This window comes from Odocoileus virginianus, chromosome 5, assembly GCF_023699985.2.
Source record: "Odocoileus virginianus isolate 20LAN1187 ecotype Illinois chromosome 5, Ovbor_1.2, whole genome shotgun sequence".
Classification (NCBI taxonomy): Eukaryota; Metazoa; Chordata; class Mammalia; order Artiodactyla; family Cervidae; genus Odocoileus; species Odocoileus virginianus.
In genome coordinates, this window is record NC_069678.1 from 14,300,530 (window position 1) to 14,321,378 (window position 20,849).

General features: G+C 39.5%; 1 protein-coding gene across 7 annotated transcripts in view; it reads left to right on the forward strand.

The window, feature by feature from the left end:
* The window catches only part of LOC139035155 (CD48 antigen-like), a 54,821-nt gene extending 34,815 nt beyond the window's left edge, over positions 1-20,006 (forward strand). The window contains exons 3-6 of one of the 7 annotated variants that reach the window (XR_011487713.1): positions 12,791-13,081; positions 15,022-15,176; positions 15,511-15,638; positions 18,120-20,006. Coding sequence is in view for 6 of the 7 variants with exons in the window: in XM_070467549.1 (XP_070323650.1) it covers positions 12,791-13,081; positions 15,062-15,172; positions 15,511-15,638; positions 18,120-18,353 (764 nt within the window). In the remaining variant the exon portion in view is untranslated. The other 6 variants (XM_070467552.1, XM_070467554.1, XM_070467549.1 and 3 more) reach the window with 6 other exon arrangements.
* Positions 20,007-20,849: the final 843 nt, after the last annotated feature.

Consider the following 20,849-nt stretch of genomic DNA (forward strand, 5'->3'; position numbering starts at 1 on the left):
GGCAGGAATAGTAGAGTGGTTTGCCATAGAAGCTCAATCAAAAGTGTACAAAAAACAAACAAACAAAAACTTTCATTTGTAAAATACTGCAAAAATTGATTATTAGAAATATACAGTTGTATCAGAAATGTCCTTATTGGTTGGTTCAAAAACTGATTTAAAAGTTCTTTTTCTTTCTTTCTTTTTTAATTGGAAGATAATTACTTTACAATATTGCAGTGGCTTTGCCATACACTGACATGAATACACCACAGGTGTACATCTGTTCCCCATCCTGAAACCCCCTCCCACCTCCCTCCCCATCCCTATACATCTTTGTCTCTTTTGCTGTCTTGCATATAGGGTTATCATTACCATCTTTCTAAATTCAATAAACATGCATTAGTACACTGTACTGTTATTTTTTTATGGCTTACTTCACTCTGTATAATAGGCTCCAGTTTCATCCACCTCATTAGAACTGATTCAAATGTATTCTTTTTAATGGCTGGGTAATATTCCATTGTGTATATGTACCACAGCTTTCTTATCCATTCATCTGATGATGGACATCTAGGCTGCTTCCATGTCCTGACTATTATAAACAGTGCTCTGGTGAACATTGAGGTACATGTGTCTCTTTCATTTCTGGTTTCCTCAGTGTGTATGCCCAGCAGTGGGATTGCTGGGTCACATGGCAGTTCTATTCCAGTATTTTAAGGAATCTCCACAGTGTGCTCCATAGTGGCTGTACTAGTTTGCATTCCCACCAACAGTGTTAGAGGGTTCCCTTTTCTCCACACCCTCTCCAGCATTTATTGCTTGTAGACTTTTGGATAGCAGCCATCCTGACTGGTGTGTAATGGTACCTCACTGTGGTTTTGATTTGCATTTCTCTGATAATGAGTGATGTTGAGCACCTTTTCATGTGTTTATTAGCCATCTGTATGTCTTCTCTGGAGAAATGTCAGTTTAGTTTTTTGGCCCACTTTTTGATTTGGGTCATTTATTTTTCTGGAATTGAGCTGTAGGAGTTGCTTGTGTATTTTTGAGATTAATTCTTTGTCAGTTGCTTTATTTTCTATTATTTTCTCCCATCCTGAAGGCTGTCTTTTCACCTTGCTTATAGTTTCCTTTGTTGTGCAAAAGCTTTTAAGTTTAATTAGGTCCTATTTGCTTATTTTTGTTTTTATTTCTGATACTCTGAGAGGAGGGTCATAGAGGATCCTGTTGTGATTTATGTTGGAGAGTGTTTTGCCTATGTTTTCCTCTAGGAGTTTTATAGTTTCTGGTCTTATGTTTAGATCTTTAATGCATTTTGAGTTTATTTTTGTGTATGGTGTTAGAAAGTGTTCTAGTTTCATTCTTTTACAAGTGGTTGACCAGTATTCCGAGCACCACTTGTTAAAGAGATTGTCTTTTCTCCATTGTATATTCTTGCCTCCTTTGTCAAAGATAAGGTGTCCATAGGTGTGTGTATTTATCGCTGGGCTTTCTATTCTGTTCCATTGATCTATATTTCTATCTTTGTGCCAGTACCACACTCTCTTGATGACTGTAGCTTTGTAGTAGAGCCTGAAGTCAGACAGGTTGATTCCTCCAGTTCCATTCTTCTTTCTCAAGATTGCTTTGGCTATTTGAGGTTTTTGTATTTCCATACAAATTGTGACATTATTTGTTCTAGTTCTGTGAAAAATACCATTGGTAACTTGATAGGGATTGCATTGAATCTATAGATTGCTTTGGATAGTATACTGATTTTCACTGTATTAATTCTTCCATTTCTTGAACATAGTATATTTCTCCATCCATTTGTGTCTTCTTTGATTTCTTTCATTAGTGTTTTATAGTTTTCTATATATAGGTCTTTTATTTCTTTAGGTAGATATATTCCTAAGTGTTTTATTCTTTTTGTTGCAATGGTGAATGGTATTGTTTCCTTAATTTCTCTCTGTTTTCTCATTGTTAGTGTATAGGAATGCAAGGGATTTCTGTGTGTTAACTTTATATCCTGCAACTTTACTATATTCATTGATTAGCTGTAGTAATATTCTGGTGGAGTCTTTAGGGTTTTCTTTGTAGACGATCATGTCATCTGCAAACAGTGAGAGTTTTATTTCTTCATTTCCAATCTGGATTCCTTTTATTTCTTTATCGGCTCTGATTTCTGTGGCCAAAACTTCCAACACTATGGTGAATAGTAGTGGTGAGTGTGGGCACCCTTGTCTTGTTCCTGATTTTTGGAGAAATGCTTTCAATTTTTCACCATTGAGGAAAATGTTTGCTGTGAGTTTGTCATATGTAGTTTTTATTATGTTGAGTATGTTACTTCTATTCCTGCTTTCTGGTGGGTTTTTATCATAAATGAATGGTGAATTTTGTCAAAGGCTTTCTCTGCATCTATTGAGATAATCGTATGGTTTTTGTCTTTCAATTTTTGTATGTGGTGTATTATGTTGATTGATTTGTGGATACTGAAGAATCCTTGAATCCTTGGGATAAAGCCCACTTGGTCATGATGTATGATCTTTTTAATATGCTGTTGGATTCTGTTTGCTAGAATTTTGTTAAGGATTTTTGTATCTATGTTCTTTAGTGATATTGCCTGTAGTTTTCTTTTTTTGTGGCATCTTTGTCAGGTTTTGGTATTAGGGTGATGGTAGCCTCATAGAATGAGTTTGGAAGTTTACCTTCCTCTGCAATTTTCTGAAAGAGTTTGAGTAGGATAGTGTTTTTTTTTTTTTTTTTTTACTTTTTTTAAATTTTTCCATTTATTTTTATTAGTTGGAGGTTAATTACTTTACATCATTGCAGTGGTTTTTGTCATACATTGAAATGAATTAGCCATAGATTTACATCTATTCCCCATCCCGGTCCCCCCTCCCACCTCCCTCTCCACCCGATCCTTCTGGGTCTTCCCAGTGCACCAGGCCCGAGCACTTGTCTCATGCACCCAACCTGGGCTGGTGATCTGTTTCACCCTAGATAATATACATGTTTCAATGCTGTTCTCTTGAAACATCCCACCCTCACCTTCTCCCAGAGTCCACAAATCGGTTCTATACATCTAAGTCTCTTTTTCTGTTTTGCATATAGGGTTATCGTTACCATCTTTCTAAATTCCATATATATGTGTTAGTATACTGTAATGGTCTTTATCTTTCTGGCTTACTTCGCTCTGTATAATGGGCTGCAGTTTCATCCATCTCATTAGAACTGATTCAAATGTATTCTTTTTAATGGCTGAGTAATATTCCATGGTGTATATGTACCACAACTTCCTCATCCATTCGTCTGCTGATGGGCATCTAGGTTGCTTCCATGTCCTGGCTATTATAAACAGTGCTGTGATGAACATTGGGGTGCACGTCTCTTTCAGGTCTGGTTTTCTCGGTGTGTATGCCCAGAAGTGGTATTGCTGGGTCATATGGCAGTTCTATTTCCAACTTCTGAAGAAATCTCCACACTGTTTTCCATAGTGGCTGTACTAATTTGCATTCCCACCAACAGTGTTAGAGGGTTCCCTTTTCTCCACACCCTCTCCAGCATTTATTGCTTGTAGACTTTTGGATAGCAGCCATCCTGACAGGCGTGTAATTGTACCTCATTGTGGTTTTGATTTTCATTTCTCTGATAATGAGTGATGTTGAGCATCTTTTCATGTGTTTGTTAGCCATCTGTATGTCTTCTTTGGAGAAATGTCTGTTTAGTTCTTTGGCCCATTTTTGGATTGGGTCATTTATTTTTCTGGGATTGAGCTGCAGGAGTTGCTTGTATATTTTTGAGATTAATCTTTTGTCTGTTGTTTCGTTTGCTATTATTTTCTCCCAATCTGAGGGCTGTCTTTTCACCTTGCTTATAGTTTCCTTTGTTGTGCAAAAGCTTTTAAGTTTCATTAGGTCCCATTTGTTTATTTTTGCTTTTATTTCTAAAATTTTGGGATGTGGATCATAGAGGATCCTGCTGTGATTTATGTCAGAGAGTGTTTTGCCTATGTTCTCCTCTAGGAGTTTGATAGTTTCTGGTCTTACATTTAGATCTTTAATCCATTTTGAGTTTATTTTTGTGTATGGTGTTAGAAAGTGTTCTAGTTTCATTCTTTTACAGGTGGTTGACCAGTTTTCCCAGCACCACTTGTTAAAGAGGTTGTCTTTTTTCCATTGTATATCCTTGCCTCCTTTGTTGAAGATAAGGTGACCATATGTTCGTGGATTTATCTCTGGGCTTTCTATTCTGTTCCATTGATCTATATTTCTGTCTTTGTGCCAGTACCATACTGTCTTGATGACTGTGGCTTTGTAGTATAGTCTGAAGTCATGCAGATTGATTCCTCCAGTTCCATTCTTCTTTCTCAGAATTACTTTGGCTATTCGAGGTTTTTTGTATTTCCAAACAAATTTTGAAATTATTTGTTCTAGTTCTGTGAAAAATACCGTTGGTAGTTTGATAGGGATTGCATTGAATCTATAGATTGCTTTGGGCAGTATAGCCATTTTGACATTATTGATTCTTCCAATCCATGAACACGGTATATTTCTCCATCTGTTTGTGTCCTCTTTGATTTCTTTCATCAGTGTTTTATAGTTTTCTATGTATAGGTCTTTTGTTTCTTTAGGTAGATATACTCCTAAGTATTTTATTCTTTTTGTTGCAATGGTGAATGGTATTGTTTCCTTAATGTGTCTTTCTGTTTTCTCATTGTTAGTGTATAGGAATGCAAGAGATTTATGTGTGTTAATTTTATATCCTGCAACTTTACTGTATTCGTTGATTAGCTCTAGTAATTTTCTGGTAGAGTCTTTAGGGTTTTCTATGTAGAGGATCATGTCATCTGCAAACAGCGAGAGTTTCACTTCTTCTTTTCCTATCTGAATTCCTTTTACTTCTTCTTCTGCCCTGATTGCTGTGGCCAACACTTCCAAAACTATGTTGAATAGTAGTGGTGAGAATGGGCAACACTTCTCTAAATTTTTGGTAGAATTCAGCTGTGAAGCCGTCTGGTTCTGGGCTTTTATTTGCTGGAAGATTTCTGATTACAGTTTCAATTTCCATGCTTGTAATGGGTCTGTTAAGATTTTATATTTCTTCCTGGTTCAGTGTTGGAAAGTTGTATTTTTCTAAGAATTTTTTCCAGTTGTCCAGTTTATTGGCCTATAGTTGCTGATAGTAGTCTCTTATGATCCTTTGTATTTCTGTGTTGTCTGTTGTGATCTCTCCATTTTCGTTTCTTATTTTGCTGATTTGATTCTTCTCCATTTGTTTCTTGATGAGTCTTGCTAATGGTTTGCCAATTTTATTTATCTTCTCAAAGAACGTGCTTTTGGCTTTGTTGATTTTTGCTATGGTCTCTTTTGTTTCTCTTGCATTTATTTCTGCCCTAATTTTTAAGATTTCTTTCCTTCTACTAACCCTGGGGTTCTTAATTTCTTTCTTTTCTAGTTGCTTTAGGTGTAGAATTAGGTTATTTATTTGACCTTTTTCTTGTTTCTTGAGGTAAGCCTTTATTGCTATGAACCTTCCCCTTAGCACTGCTTTTACAGTGTCCCATAGTTTTTGAATTATTGAGTTTTCATTTTCATTCATTTCTATGCATATTTTGATTTCTTTTTTTATTTCTTCTGTGATTTATTGATTATTCAGCAGCGTGTTGTTCAGCCTACATATGTTGGATTTTTAATAGTTTTTCTCCTGTAATTGACATCTAATCTTACTGCATTGTGGTCAGAAAAGATGCTTGGAATGATTTCAATTTTTTTTTTTAAATTTACCAAGGCTAGATTTATGGCCCAGAATGTGATCTATCCTGGAGAAGGTTCCATGTGCACTTGAGAAAAAGGTGAAATTCATTGTTTTGGGGTGAAATGTCCTATAGATACAAATTAGGTCTAACTGGTCTATTATATCATTTAAAGTTTGTGTTTCCTTGTTAATTTTCTATTTAGTTGATCTATCCATAGGTGTGAGTGGAGTATTAAAGTCTCCCACTATTATTGTGTTGTTGTTAATTTCCCCTTTCATACTCGTTAGCATTTGTCTTACATATTGTTGTGCTCCTATGTTGGGTTCATATATAGTTTTGATTGTTATATCTTCTTGGATTGACCCTTTGATCATTATGTAGTTCCCATCTTTTTCTCTTTTCACAGCCTTTGTTTTAAAGTCTATTTTATCTGATATGAGTATTAATACTCCTGCTTTCTTTTGGTCTCTATTTGTGTGGAATATCTTTTTCCAGTCGTTCACTTTCAGTCTGTATGTGTCCCTTGTTTTGAGGTTGGTCTCTTGTAGACAACATATATAGGAGTCTTGTTTTTGTATCCATTCAGCCAGTCTTTGTCTTTTGGTTGGGACATTCAACTCAATTACATTTAAAGTAATTATTGATACATATTATCCCATTGCCATTTACTTTCTTCTTTGGGGTTTGAGCTTATATACCCTTCCTGTGTTTCCTTCTGGAGAAGATCCTTTAGCATTTGTTGAAGAGCCGGTTTGGTGGTGCTGAATTCTCTCAGCTTTTGCTTGTCTGTAAAGTTTTTTTTTTTTTCTCCTTCATATTTGAATGAGATCCTTGCTGGGTACAGCAATCTGGGCTGTAGGTTTTTCTCTTTCATCACTTTAAGTATGTCCTGCCATTCCCTTCTGGCCTAAAGAGTTTCTATTGAAAGATCAGCTGTTATCCTTATGGGAATCCCATTGTGTGTCATTTTTTGTTTTTTCCTTGCTTCTTTTAATATTTGTTCTTTGTGTTTGATCTTTGTCAATTTGATTAATATGTGTCTTGGAGTGTTTCGCCTTGGGTTTATCCTGTTTGGAACTCTCTGTGTTTCTTGGACTTGGGTGACTATTTCCTTCCCCATTTTAGGGAAGTTTTCAACTATTATCTCCTCAAGTATTTTCTCATGGTCTTTATTTTTTACTTCTTCTGGGACTCCTATGATTCAAATGTTGGAGTGTTTAACTTTGTCCCAGAGGTTTCTGAGGTTGTCCTCATTTCTTTTAATTCTCTTTTCTCTTTTCCTCTCTGCTTCATTTATTCCTACCATCCTATCTTCTACATCATTTATCCTATCTTCTGCCTCTGTTTTTCTACTGTTGGTTCCCTCCAGAGTGTTTTTTATTTCATTTATTGCATTTTTCATTATATATTGACTCTTTTTTATTTCTTCTAGGTTCTTGTTAAATCTTTCTTGCATCTTCTCAATCCTTGTCTCCAGGCTATTTATCTGTAACTCCAATTTGTTTTCAAGATTTTGGATCATTTTAACTATCATTATTTGGAATTCTTTATCAGGTAGATTCCCTATCTCGTCCTCTTTTTTTTGGTTTGGTGGGCTTTATCTGTTCTTTTACCTGTTGGATATTTCTCTGCCTTTTCATCATGTTTATATTGCTATGTTTGGGGTGACCTTTCTGTATTCTGGCAGTTGGTAGTTCCTCTTTATTGTGGAGGTTCCTCCCTGTGGGTGGGGTTGGATAAGTGGCTCGTCAAGGGTTCCTAGTTAGGGAAGCTTGTGTCAGTGTTCTGGTGGGTGGAGCTGGATTTCTTCTGTCTGTTCCTGGGAATTCTCAGTGGTTGGGACTCTGTGCTTTCATTGTTAAAGGTGCTAAGGACACAGGTTCAATCCCTGGTTGGGGAAAAATATCCTGCAAGCTGCCAAAAAAAAAAGAAAAAACAAAAAACAAAAAAAACCTGTTCCTGAAAACAAAATATTATTCCATGCTTTGGGGAAAGTTGATTTAAAAGTTCTTGAGTGACAAAAAGATGTTGGCAAAACTGAAACAACAAAACTGGGTGGAAAAAAACACCAAGTAGGAGTTTTGAATGATCGAATGAGTTATTACATAAAATGCTTTTAAACTAGTTGATCTGAAGTCCAGTTAGAGAGATTTGGGGACAAAGCTTTGTCCTAGATGCAAGTCAGAGATACAGGAGAAGACCCCAGGCCTGCTCCCTGGAGCTCCCAGGCCAGTAAGGAGTCCAACACCTGCCCTCCTGGGCAAACAGTACAATGGAGAAACACAGGAAAAAGTGAGAAGAAGGTGCAGAGAAGGAGTATCTAATCTGCCAGTGCTCTCTCCCACCGGCCGTCTTTGCCTCAGTCCTCCTCCACCTCTTCTTGGATTATCACATCATCCTCCTAACTGGCTTCTCTTCTGCCTTCCAAATCACCCTCCATGCAGCTGATATTTTGATTTTCTTTAAAATATAGTGCTCTTCCTGTTGTTTACCTGTTTAACACCAAACAGTCCCCATTTCCGTTCTGCACAGAATAAATGGTACTCAGAAAAAGAAGTCCAACTCTGCACAGGATCTGGTCCCTGGCTGCCTCTTCAGTCTTGCTTCCCAAAACTTTCCTCCATGTGCCATGCTCCAAATTTTCTACCCTTCTCCTTGCCACCTGGCCCTTTCCTTCTTGACATACACTGGTGGCTCTCCCGGGGTTATCCATCTCAAAGACATTCCCTGCACACCTCACCTAGTGGGAGCCAGGGAGGAGTGTGGGAATTGGAAATCTTATGAGAAGAGGCTAGGTTGTCTGGGTTGACTATCCAAGCTGGGTTTTTCTGTTGATAAGAGACAGACAGCATATTAGCTGCTCCCTGGCCTCCAACTTTTGATTCCTGAACTTGTCTTTCTCTTCTCCTTGGCTGATAAATTCCTGGCATAGCTTTCTCAGTGATATCATACCAATAGAGTTTCATCCTATCTCTTTTGGCATCAAGAAATGGAAGCCTACTTAAATTAGTCAATAAAGAGTGTTTTCGTGATAAAAATGCTTAGATCTCTAGGAGCAAGATCAGTAAAGGAGTTCCTCTGGCCCTCATGCTCCCGGAAACTGAAAAACTGACAGGGCCTCACTTCTGTATTTAGGGACCACGTACTCTCTCATCTTCTTTTTCAGTGTCTCTCTCTCTCTCCTCCTTTCCTATCAGCTTTCTTCTCCTGGGCCTCTCCAAGTGGTTGGGAGTGTGGCTTTGTGCAGCTATGCATCACACTCAACCAGAGAGCAAAGGGAGCTTCCTGACTCACTTCACATGGGAAATTCTAGGAAGAAGCTCTTACTAGTTGGGCTAGGTTCTCAAGATTATCCCTAGATGGGTCACTGACCAGGGAAATAACATATTCTGATTGTCAAGACCTGGTACTTGTGTTGTCGCGTGTAACCAGGGTCAAGAGTGTTTTGACTAACAAGTCGTATGCAAACCACAATGGTTGAGCAAAGGAAGAGTTGCTTGAAAAAGAAGAAGTGCTACTAGCTGGTTTCCTTTTGTCTTCAGTTCAGTTCAGTTCAGTCACTCAGTCGTGTCCGACTCTTTGCGACCCCATGACTCACAGCACGCCAGGCCTCCCTGTCCATCACCAACTCCCGGAGTTTACCCAAACTCATGTCCATCGAGTCGGTGATGCCATCCAGCCATCTCGTTCACTCTCGTCCCCTTTTCCTCTTGCCCCCAATCCCTTTGTCTTACTTCCAACTTATCTGATAATTCACCAGTTCCTTTATTAAACCTTATAATAATACTTGCTTACTTACCATTGCTGTGGAAGTAAGTACTCATCACAGCATGAGAGATCCGCCATTAGTTAATGCCAGTGTTCTAGCCTTGTTTCCAGCCAAACACACTGTTCTTCAAGTACAGCCTCTGTCTCTCTGTCTCTCTGTCTGTCTGTCTGTCTGTCTCTCTCTCTCTCTCACCTCATGTGCTTTCAGAATTGTCATGTCCTATAAAGGCGTTTCTCACCCCTGTTAAATGAGTATGTCCATGTTAAAGTCTGAAAGTTCTTTTTCCTAATTCTTTTATGGATGATATTTCTCTCTGCCTTGCACTACAGTTATTTGTTTGTGGCCCGCTGTCCACTTGGGAACAGGGGCCATGCCCTACTCTTCTTGCCTCTGTCTGATGTTTTATACAGATCCCAGGAGGCATTCAAGAAGTATTCCTTTAAACGAATAGATTTAAGCATTTTTTAAAGAAAATGATAGAGATGCACCTAAGTTTTCTAGGATTTTTATAGTATTCAATCTTGATTAATATTCCTTTACCTATTGAAAAGAGCTTAATAAAAGTTCAAAAAACCACATGCTGAGTGAACACTTTAAATGCCTAAAAGCATACTCTGCCTTAACATCTATCTATGCTTCAAAACACTTTCTAATAGACATTCCGTTTGATTTTACATTTAAATTATCTGTTCATTAAATCAGGTCTTTTAAAGTGATATAAAAATATCATTTTCCCTAGATGCATGTTCACTGAGTCTTGGGAAGAGCCCATAAATATGTATTTTTAATAATTGCCCCAGATCAAGGGTTGTCAAACTATAGCCATTGGTAAATCTAGCCCAATGTCTGACTTCATAAATAAAGTTTTATTGGAACACAGCCACACACCCATTTGTTTCAATGTTGTATTTGGTTGGTTTCTCCCTATAATGGCAAAGTTGAGTAGTTGTTTCAAAAGGCCATACAGCCTAAGAAACCTAAAATATTTACTATCCAGTCTTTTGCCCTTTGCTTACCCCTGCCCTAGATGACTCTACTGATACAGCTAATCCATGTAACTTTATAAGGTTATTATGAGGATTAGATGAGCTCATGTAAAGCCTTTGTAATTAAGTCTGGAAATACATACCTGCTCAATAAATGCTAGGTGTTGTGTTTTCTTTTCATCTGCTAATGGCATAAACTGCTTTAGTAAATTTCCTAACTCTCTTTGCATTCCTATAATGAATCCAACTTGATCATAGTGTATTGTGTGGTTATATTTGCTAATATTTAATTTAGGAATTTTAAATTCTCTGTTTGAAACTGACATTAACCCATGGATTTGTGTGTTTTGTCTTGTTTTGGTTTTGGTATTCTTGTCTGATGTGAATATTAAAGTAAACTGTACTTTCAGAATGACTCGGAGATATTTTGCCTTTTAAGCTCTGAGACAGAGTATATAACACAAGAGTTTTCTTTCTTTGGTCATTTGGTCACACTCACTCCTGAAACCAGATTCTTTACCATTTGAGCCACCAGGGAAGACCTTCTCTTATCTGTGCTGCTGCTGCTAAGTCACTTCAGTCGTGTCCGACTCTGTGTGACTCCATAGACGACAACCCACCAGGCTCCTCCATCCCTGGGATTCTCCAGGCAAGAATACTGGAGTGGGTTGCCATTTCCTTCTCCTCTCTTATCTGTAGTTATGTCCAATTCTCATTCTAAGTGACATTTACTTATAAGTTTAAGTTTTTAGTTAGCAATATTTTTTGATTGATCTCTTTTTTAAATCACCTTTGTTACTGTTATCTATTCATGTAAGTTAGGAATATGTTTGACTTCAATTAACATTAAGCTTGACTTGTAAAGGCTTAAGAAATGGGCGCTTACTTTCCTCAAATAACCAGAAGTCAAGAGGTAACTTTCTTTGGCATCTATGTGTCTGTTCAACATTGACCCCTGAGGTGGAGGCTCACTCTATCTTCCTGCTCTGCCATCATTGGCACATGGGTTTTGTTCTCAAGCTTGTGGCTTTGAAACAGGATGGCTGTTTCTCTAGGTATCATTCTAGAAAAAAAAAAAAAAGCAAAAAAAGAAAAACAGGGGGAATAGTCTTTCTTGTATTGAAGCTTTCTCTTTTCAAGAGTGAAGAATTTTCCTTTCACACAGCAAATTTCCCCTACTTCACTGCTCAGAACAAGTGCAAGTATAAGAAAGACTGAAATGGAGAATTTTGCTTTCTAGATTCTTCAATAGACAAAGTCAAGGACAGTGAGGAAAGAGGGACTGAGCATACAGTGAGTTACCTACCAGATTGGCCACCTGGCCATTAACATTTTTGTTTACCTATGTTACATCCTGTCCTCTAATCCGTTTATAACTGCCATAGTAAAACCATCTATTGTAGTATTAGTGGATTTGATTTATGCATTTCCAAATCATGTTGCTAGGTACATAGTAATCTAAAATATCTCTGGCCTGCTTTATGTTTTTCATCTCAGATGAAAGCAGTCTATAGTGACTGTTGCCACACCAACAATCATTTGGTTGACATTTTCCTCATCTATTATTTTTCATCTCTCTTTTTGATCTTTCTGTATCATTAAACAATATAAATAACATACAGCTGGTTTTACCTAATTTGGGTCTTGGTTCTTTAATAGGGGGCTATAATGTATTTTAATTTTTTACATGTATGGACCTACACCAGACATCTTATTTAATGTTTCTTATCAGTTTTTTCTTGCCTTTTGTTTTATTAATACAGTTTTCTTCTATCTAAACTTCTCTATCAGTTTGGAAATTATACAACATTGTACTTTTATTTCACTGGTTACTAAACTTACATTTTTACTTTAACATTTGAAGATAATCAATATTTTTTTAATTCTCTAAACAAAACAAGAATATAAACATGTCTTTACAGTGTATTCTCAGTGTCTCCCATTTTTCCTTTATTGTATACACAATAATATATACGGTTACCACATATTGATATATCATGTATTTACTTATAATTACATAATTATCAGATTATTGTTGTTGTTCAGTCACTAAGTCATAGCCAACTCTGTGACCCCATGTACTGCAGCACTCCAGGCTTCCATGATAATTTAGGTGTCTAGACTTAACTGAGCATGGAAGATTAAGCTGTCAGTGGGCTGGGAATCAGAACCTCTTAGGCCAGGGAGAGTAGGTTCCTTCCCCAGGCCTACAGTTAGAAATCTCACACAGATGTATCACATGCTGAGAGAGGTGATACATTCAGATTGGCCTCCAATCCTGAAGGTCAGCTTCTCTCTTGTCCCCTCTCACCCTAGATCCCATCCCACACCCCCAGATCCAGATTCGTTCATCATCTAACACATCAGGCTGGTGCAACATCAGTCTAGAGTGTGAGATCCCAGGAAACACAGGGAACCTGACAGTCATCTGGCTAAGCCAAGGCCTCCCCAGGCACCTGGAGCAGAGAGGGATACCCCCCAACTCCAGGAACCTAAGCCTGAGCCTGCCTATCAGCCACATCAAGAGCCACCTCACCTGTGTGGTCAGCAACCCTGCAGAAGAGAAGAATGCAACCCTACACCTGGAGGACATCTGTCCCTGGAGGGGTGAGTGTGATCAGCTAGGAAGGTGATCAAAATGAGCCAGCAGAGACTAGAGGAGGGCAAAGCTGGTAAGTCTCAAAGAAAATGGAGATCGGGGGGGGGGGGGGCGGACTGGGGAACATTTTAAGGCAGTTTATGTGATGCAACCAAAACTTCCCCACCTCAGTGAATGGCCACAGCCTCATTACAGTCTTGAAACCTGCAAATCCAGAAACTGAACCAATTATGGAGACTAATGCTTCACCCAGAACATAAATGTGAGACTGGAGTGTGTGCACCCCCTCTCCCAACATCAATGAGCCTGGGAGGCTGAATTAAACATCAGATCTGAGCAGAGGAAGAGAAAGATCTGAGGAGTAAAGGCTGAGGAACTCAGGGCACCCTGCCCCAACCGTGGAATGCTCCTGTCACCAGACTCTGGCCCTTACCCTGGGTGGGCAGGACTCGCATGGCACATTCAGGCTGATAGATGCCCAGTTTTTTGTTGCATTCCAGACTTGCCCTTCCAAAGGATGGTTACCACCTCTGAGTACATAAACCACAGTTCAACCCTCCTCTGAGCAGTGTGAGAACCTGTGGTCACTACAACCGATTACTATACTTTCCCCATCAGCCTAGAGCAACACCTTGGTTACATAATGGGACTAAGTGGGGTGGGTCATGGGGTGTGAACCCTTACAAAGGAGCCTCAGACTGTGGCATTGTAAAATGCCTAGGGAAAGAAGTCCCCTACTTCCCCTAGGAATATAAAGCAGGAACAACTGATGTTAAAAAGAAGGTGTAATTACTAGTTCAGCTGCCCCATCCCACCAATGCCCTCCTGACCCCTACTTGTTCATGTGGGGTTCTTGTCTGAAGTCTCTTTCATCTCGTTTCCTCACTCACTTAGATTTCAAACCTCACACTGAGTGCCTACTGGGTACTGGTGAGGGGGGAAAGGCTCAGTGAAAAATAAGATAAATCCTTGTCCTCAAGGAACTTACAGTGCAGTGGGGGCTTCACCACATGCTGGCTGTGAGACTTGAACAGGTTACTTAATTTTTATAGCTTTTCCATAATATGGATAATAATTGTATCTACTTCACAAGGTTCTTGTGAGAATGAAAAGAAGTAATCTGCCAAGAGATATTAGCGCAGTATCAAATATCAGTAATATCATATCAGAGGTATGCAGTAATCTGCAGAGATATCAGATATCTGCTATGTGTGTGGCACACAGCATGTCAGTAATTATCAGAAGATAGTTCAAAGAAGGGGAAGAGCAAATTTCTAAATATAAAAACAGAAAACAACAAAACTCTATAAAGCAAGTATCCTTCAATTAAAAAATTAATTAATTAAAAAAACAGATGTTAAACAATAAAGTGGGAGAAAATACAAAGTATATGGTTTGGGTATGAAAGAAAGGAAGGAAGAGAGGGAGGGAGGGAAGGAGGGAGGAAAGAAAGAAGGAAGGAAAAGAAAGAGGGATGGAGAAATGGAAAGAGGGAAGCAGGAAGGAAGAAAAAGCTGAGCAACTGCTTCCTGATTTGGGAAAGGCATCACAGATACGGGAACACACGAGATGGGCTTTGAAGGGTGAATAGGAGTTTTCTTGTGGGGTTATAGAAAAGACATCCCAAACAGAGAAAAGAACAAGCCTAAGGTCTACCCTAGAGTCCTTTATCCCTTCTTCCTCTTAGAATGTATTTTTCTTCTGGGAGTCTGAGGAAAGAGGCAGGTGGAGGGGATGAACAATGTCACACACAACTAATGGAAGCCCCTGAGGGTCCTGTTCAGAGATCGGACAGAAAGTCTGGTGATGAAACATTATAGTAATAGTGGTTAGTGTGGAGAGATACTGGAAAGGAAGAAACTTGTCAGAGCTGCATCAAGGATGTACACTCAGGACACAGGCTCTGAGCCAGGGGGGTCCCACCTTCTCCCCATTGCCTACCCAACAGGCCTGACTGAAGCAGATCTGACACCAGCCTTTGACTCCAGGTTCTCTTCAGAGCAAATGGCTTTGGCTTTGCATCCTACTCATGGTTCTGATGGTGAGCCTAGGGGCTGGAGTGTGGATCTGGATGAGAAAGAAGATGCAGACCAGGAGAGGCAGGTGCTGGGTAGACCCTGAGGGGAGGGCTTGGATGAGGGGGTTCTGGGGGAAGGGAGTAGATCAAGACCCCAGGGAGGGCGGCAGGGCAGTGGGCAGGTAGAGGCTCATTGACCTCTTCTGTGAATCATTCCTGATAGAAGCCTGGGGTAGAGCAATGCTGGGGGCGGGAGCTACGTGCATGCCCAGAAAGGAAAAGCAGAGGAAGGCAGGGACAAGACAGGAGTCTGGGACCTGATCCATGACTGGCAGAGCAACGACTGCTCTCACTCAAGGGCTTACGAGGGGTCACCTCCAACTCCATTCATTCTCACTGAGCATCTGCTGCTGTACATAGGTGGGTCCACTCTCCTGCCAATGGCTCCCCAAGCCCTTCTGACAGAGGAATCTATGAACCTTCAGACTGCTGTGACCAACAGCCTAGACCCTCCCTATGAAGAGATCAACGACCTGAGACACCATAAGGTGGGTCCAAGGGAATCAAATCATACCAGTTCTGCTATGTGCTCAGAGGTAATAAGTCTGGGGAAACCCAGAGTATTCTATTCCCTATCACATTCTGGGCCCAGTCCTGGCTTTGGACAATATGGGTGCTGTGCTTGGCTACCCACAGCATGCTGGGAGCTGAGGTGCCAAGTTAGGAAACCACCGATGGGGAACATACTCTATTCATATGTCCACAGCCTCATCACATCCTCACCAGTACCCAAGGAGGAGGGTTGGCAGAGCAGAGAAGTGTAAATGACCAGGTGTCTGGTAGACCCCATCACCTATATAAGACTCAAGGAAGTAAAAGGAGGACACCCTAGCAGGTCCAGGATTGAAAGCAGACCTAAGAAGCTGAGGAGCATCAGGAAAAGCTCAAAGTCTTTCTCTGTCCTATCTACCTGAGATCCTACCACTAATACCACATCTTTAGGTAAATGTTTTGATGCCCTCCCATTGATGAGGTGTTCCTAGGAGGGCATCTCATTTTGGCTACTGACCCTTGGTTGGAAATTGGTGCTATGGTCATAGATGGAATGATTTCACCAGTGGCAAAGAACTGAAGACAGAGATTACAGGAGGAAAAGAAGACATCTAAAGGACTTCTCAGAGCAATGATTCTCAAATAGAGCTTGCATCAGGAACACCTGAAGGGCTTGGTAAAAATGAAGTTTTCTGGGCCCACTCCAAGAGTTTTTGATTCAGTAGGTCTAAGGCAACCCCGAGAACTTGTATTTCTAACAAATTCCCAAGTGATACTGATCCCAAGTGACCCTGGTCCCACATGTTGAGAACCACTGTATGAAAAGGGTGAGCAGAAGAGAAGCAGGGATGCCCAGGAGTAGCCAATGGCCAAGTCCTCTCCTCTCTCATCCTTTGACTTCCCCAAAGAGGGGACAATGCGAGATGATTGTGTCACAAAGCATCAGGATCTGGTCCAGTCCCAGCAGGTTATAGTAGGGGAAAGTGAGACATAGAGGGAATACTTTGACTTATCAGAGAACCATGCAAATGAGACAGAATAGGGGTATCTTCATTCCCAGCCTAGTCTTCCATACACTGTCCCCAACTGCCTCAGTGCCCTCCACATTGTGACTTCGCATGGCAGCCCCTCTGGGTTATGTCCTTACCTAGCCTGGGCCTCGGGGAACTTAGGAAATTGTTCATTGTGACCCAAACCCTAATACCCCTACAGAGAAGCACAGGAGGGGAACAATGAGTGATTTTGGGATAGAGAAACTGATGAGGCAACATCTGACCCTGACATGCAGCCCCATGCTGAAGCCTCTGACACCTCAGTTTCTGCCCTTGGGGAGCTCCCAGTCTAGTGGAGAAAATAAACTCCCTTCAAGGAGCCAGGAAGCTAAGTGCAAAAAAGATGACGGTGGCATAAAGAAGAGTCTGGGGAAATGGATATGAGGCTCTGATACAGATTTCTTTTCTTTCTTTTTTTTTTTAATGAAGTATAGTTGACTTACACTGTTGGGTTAGTTTCTGGTGTACAGCAAAGTGATTCAGTTTTAGATAGATAGACATATACTTTTTCATATTCTTTTCCATTATGGTTTGTTACAGGGTACTGAATATAGTTCCCTATATTGTATAGTAGAACTTTGTTGTTTATCATTTCTATATATAGTATTTTTTGTCTACTAATCCAAAACTAATTTATCCCTTCTTACCATCCCCCTCTCCCCTTAGTAACCATACATTCATTTTCTATGTCTGTGAGTCTGTTTTTGTTTCATAAAATGAGTTTGTGACACAGACTTCTTGATCAACTCCAGAAAATCACTTCCCTCCCTCTGCCTCAGTTTATTCTTCTATAAAATGAGGATTACAGTATAATAGCTTGCATTTACCTGACACTTTTCAGCTTTTCACAGCAACTTTTGCAATGAGAGCAAAGTGATTTGCAAATTAAAGTTCATCAAATATCTGTTGAGCACCTACTGTGTTCCCTGAGTTGCTTTTATCTGAGCTATGAAAGTCTACAAAGCAAGAAAAGTCCTTGGCCTCATAGAATATTCTAGGTTGAGGGAATGGAGAGTGAAAAATCAATAAGCAAACCATCAAGTTCTGGGTGATGATAAGTGTTAGGAGAAAATAGAGCAGAAAAGATAGGTGGGATAGGTAGTGTGCAATTTTAACTAACCCTGTCAGGGGAAAACTCACCAAAAAGAGAGACCCTGAAAGACATGAGGGGGTGAGAAAAATGGAGGTCTTGGATTAGGGAGAGAGACATAGCATCTTGGGTAGAAGACAGAGCAAGTGCAAAGATTCTACAGTGTTCAATAGAGAGTCTGTGCTGAAGCTGTATTTGGGGGAGTTATCAGGCTTGAGAGCCGGAACTACCTGGGTGAAGACAAGAAGCTCATAAAGAGATGTAGCTTGACTGATCCTTATACTTGATGCTTAGAAATTGATCAAGACCACTCCTAAACTCTGCTTGAATTGTAGGAAGACTTGGAGAAGGGCAACTGCCGCTCACACAACCCTGGGAATACTTTGGCTGTCCACACTATCTACGAGAAGATCCGAACAAGTCCAGAACCCCAGGGTGATGCTTCAGTTCAGTTCAGTCGCTCAGTCATGTCCGACTCTTTGCAACCCCATGAACTGCATCACGCCAGGCCTCCCTGTCCATCACAAACTCCCAGAGTTTACTCAAACTCATGTCCATCGAGTCGGTGATGCCATCCAGCCATCTCATCCTCTGTCGTCCCCTTCTCCTCCTGCACCCAATCCCTCCCAGCATCAGGGTCTTTTCCAATGAGTCAACTCTTCACATGAGGTGGCCAAAGTATAGGAGTTTCAGCTTCAGCATCAGTCCTTCCAATGAACACCCAGGACTGATCTCCTTTAGGATGGACTGGTTGGATCTCCTTGCAGTCCAAAAGACTCTCAAGAGTCTTCTCCAACACCATAATTCAAAAGCATCAATTCTTCAGTGCTCAGCTTTCTTTGTAGTCCAACTCTCACAACTCTGGAAAAAAACATAGCCTTGACCAGATGGACCTTTGTTGGCAAAGTAATGTCTCTGCTTTTTAACATGCTGTCTAGGTTGGTCATAACTTTCCTTCCAAGTAGTAAGCGTCTTTTAATTTCATGGCTGCAATCACCATCTGCAGTGATTTTAGAGCCCCAAAGAATAAAGTCTGACACTGTTTCCACTGTTTCCTCATCTATTTCCCATGAAGTGATGGGACCAGATGCCATGATCTTAGTTTTCTGAATGTTGAGCTTTAAGCCAACTTTTTCACTCCTCTTTCACTTTCATCAAGAGGCTTTTTAGTTCCTCTTCACTTTCTGCCATAAGGGTGGTGGTGTCATCTGCATATCTGAGGTTATTGATATTTCTCCCGGCAATCTTGATTCCAGCTTGTACTTCTTCCAGCCCAGCGTTTCTCATGATGTACTCTGCATATAAGTTAAATAATCAGGGTGATGCTTAGACCACGATAAAACCAGAGCATGAAGGGGACCTTGGCAAGATATGCCCCATCCCTTTACCCCTTTACCCTTAGGCCCCCAAAGATCCCTTCTTAAGGTGGGATTAAGGTGGAGCTGGGACTAGAGCCTAGGTCTTCCTGACCAATCTCACTGAGCTGCTCCCCAAAGTTCCCACCAAAATTTTCTTCCATCACAGTTGGTAGGTGATGACTCTGCCAGTTAAATAACCAAATATGAGAGGGAAAGCCTTCAGCCTTCAGCCACACTTTGGACCTGTGAACCTCTTAACCCTACTAGGGTATACTCATGGTCAGGCAGGACCTGCACAGGGGTAGTGGGGGGAAAGAGATTATTTCTCTGAACAGGGAGGAACCTGGGGCCCCTAAGAAGGATGAGCCTTGAGGGGAGGACCTTCAGGTTTCACAGGTCACCACTATGAATAGTGAAAAGAATGGCCTTTGACTATTATAAAAAAGAGGCCTGTAGATACCAGATTCAAGGTCAGCTGTATAGTAGAGGGGAGTGGTGGAAAGAGAAGTAAACTGTTTTTCTTTTTTTTTTTTTTTGGCTCTGTCATATACTAGAATTAATTATAGACACAGGAAATGTACTATCTGGTTTCTCAAAGTTCAAGTAATTCACACACTTTTATACTTTCATTAAATTATACATACTTGCACAAAAGTCAAAAGGCATATCTTATTGAAATAATAATTCTCCATCATTTTGTTGTTATTAAAAATAGTGTCTTGTTCCCCCTGTGTATTCTAATTTTATTAAGATAATACATATGAGTCATATATTAAGCCATGTTACTCAATTTCTCTACTGTTTGTAACAGGTTTTCATTTGATCCCTTTGAATTTAGGAATAAATAAAAATGTTAACAAGTGATTATAATGTTTGCTTCCTTCTTTCCAATGTTTATGCTTCATTTCCTTTTCTTATCTAATTGAATTGGCTAATACTTCCAAAACCATGTTAAATAATCATGATGATAAAGAATATCCTTATATTGTTCCTAACTCTAATATAATACCTTCTAGTGTTTCTCCATTAAGCATGATGTTGTGTTTTGGGTAAGGCTTATCTGCTGTATCATGTTAAGGAATTATGTATTTATTCTTATTTTATCTCACATATTTTATCAAGAATTTTACCAAAAATAAAGTATTAAATTTTATTGTTCCCCATTTATCACTTGTGAAGATAGCATATGGTTTTCTTTTTTATCCATTAATAATAAATTAATAGATATCTTAGGATTGAACTATTTCATTATTAGGATAAATCTCAGTTAATGTGTATTATTTTTTAATGTGATAGTGTTTGACAATATCTTTAGGATTTGCATCCTTATTTATAAATGAACTTCTCTTGTACTTTAATGCTTTACTTGGTCAGTTTATTATTTGTGTCATGCTTATTAAAGATCCCTTTATCCTCATTTTGTGTAATAATTTAAAATTTGCTTTATAGTTAAAAAAAGATTTTTTTAAGAGAATTGTTCTCTTTACTCAGTGTTAATTTAATTTTTATTATGTTATATGAAGATGTATAAATATGAAACTTTATATTAATGTCTTGTGCTTATATTTTTTATATTATAAACCAAAACAATGTATATAAAATAAATAAGAACCAAGCAGCAAAACAGTAGGGCAATGATTATTCAAACATATTCAGACTGAAACATGCAACTTTAATGTAAAATGATGGGTGTTTTGGTTTTGCTGA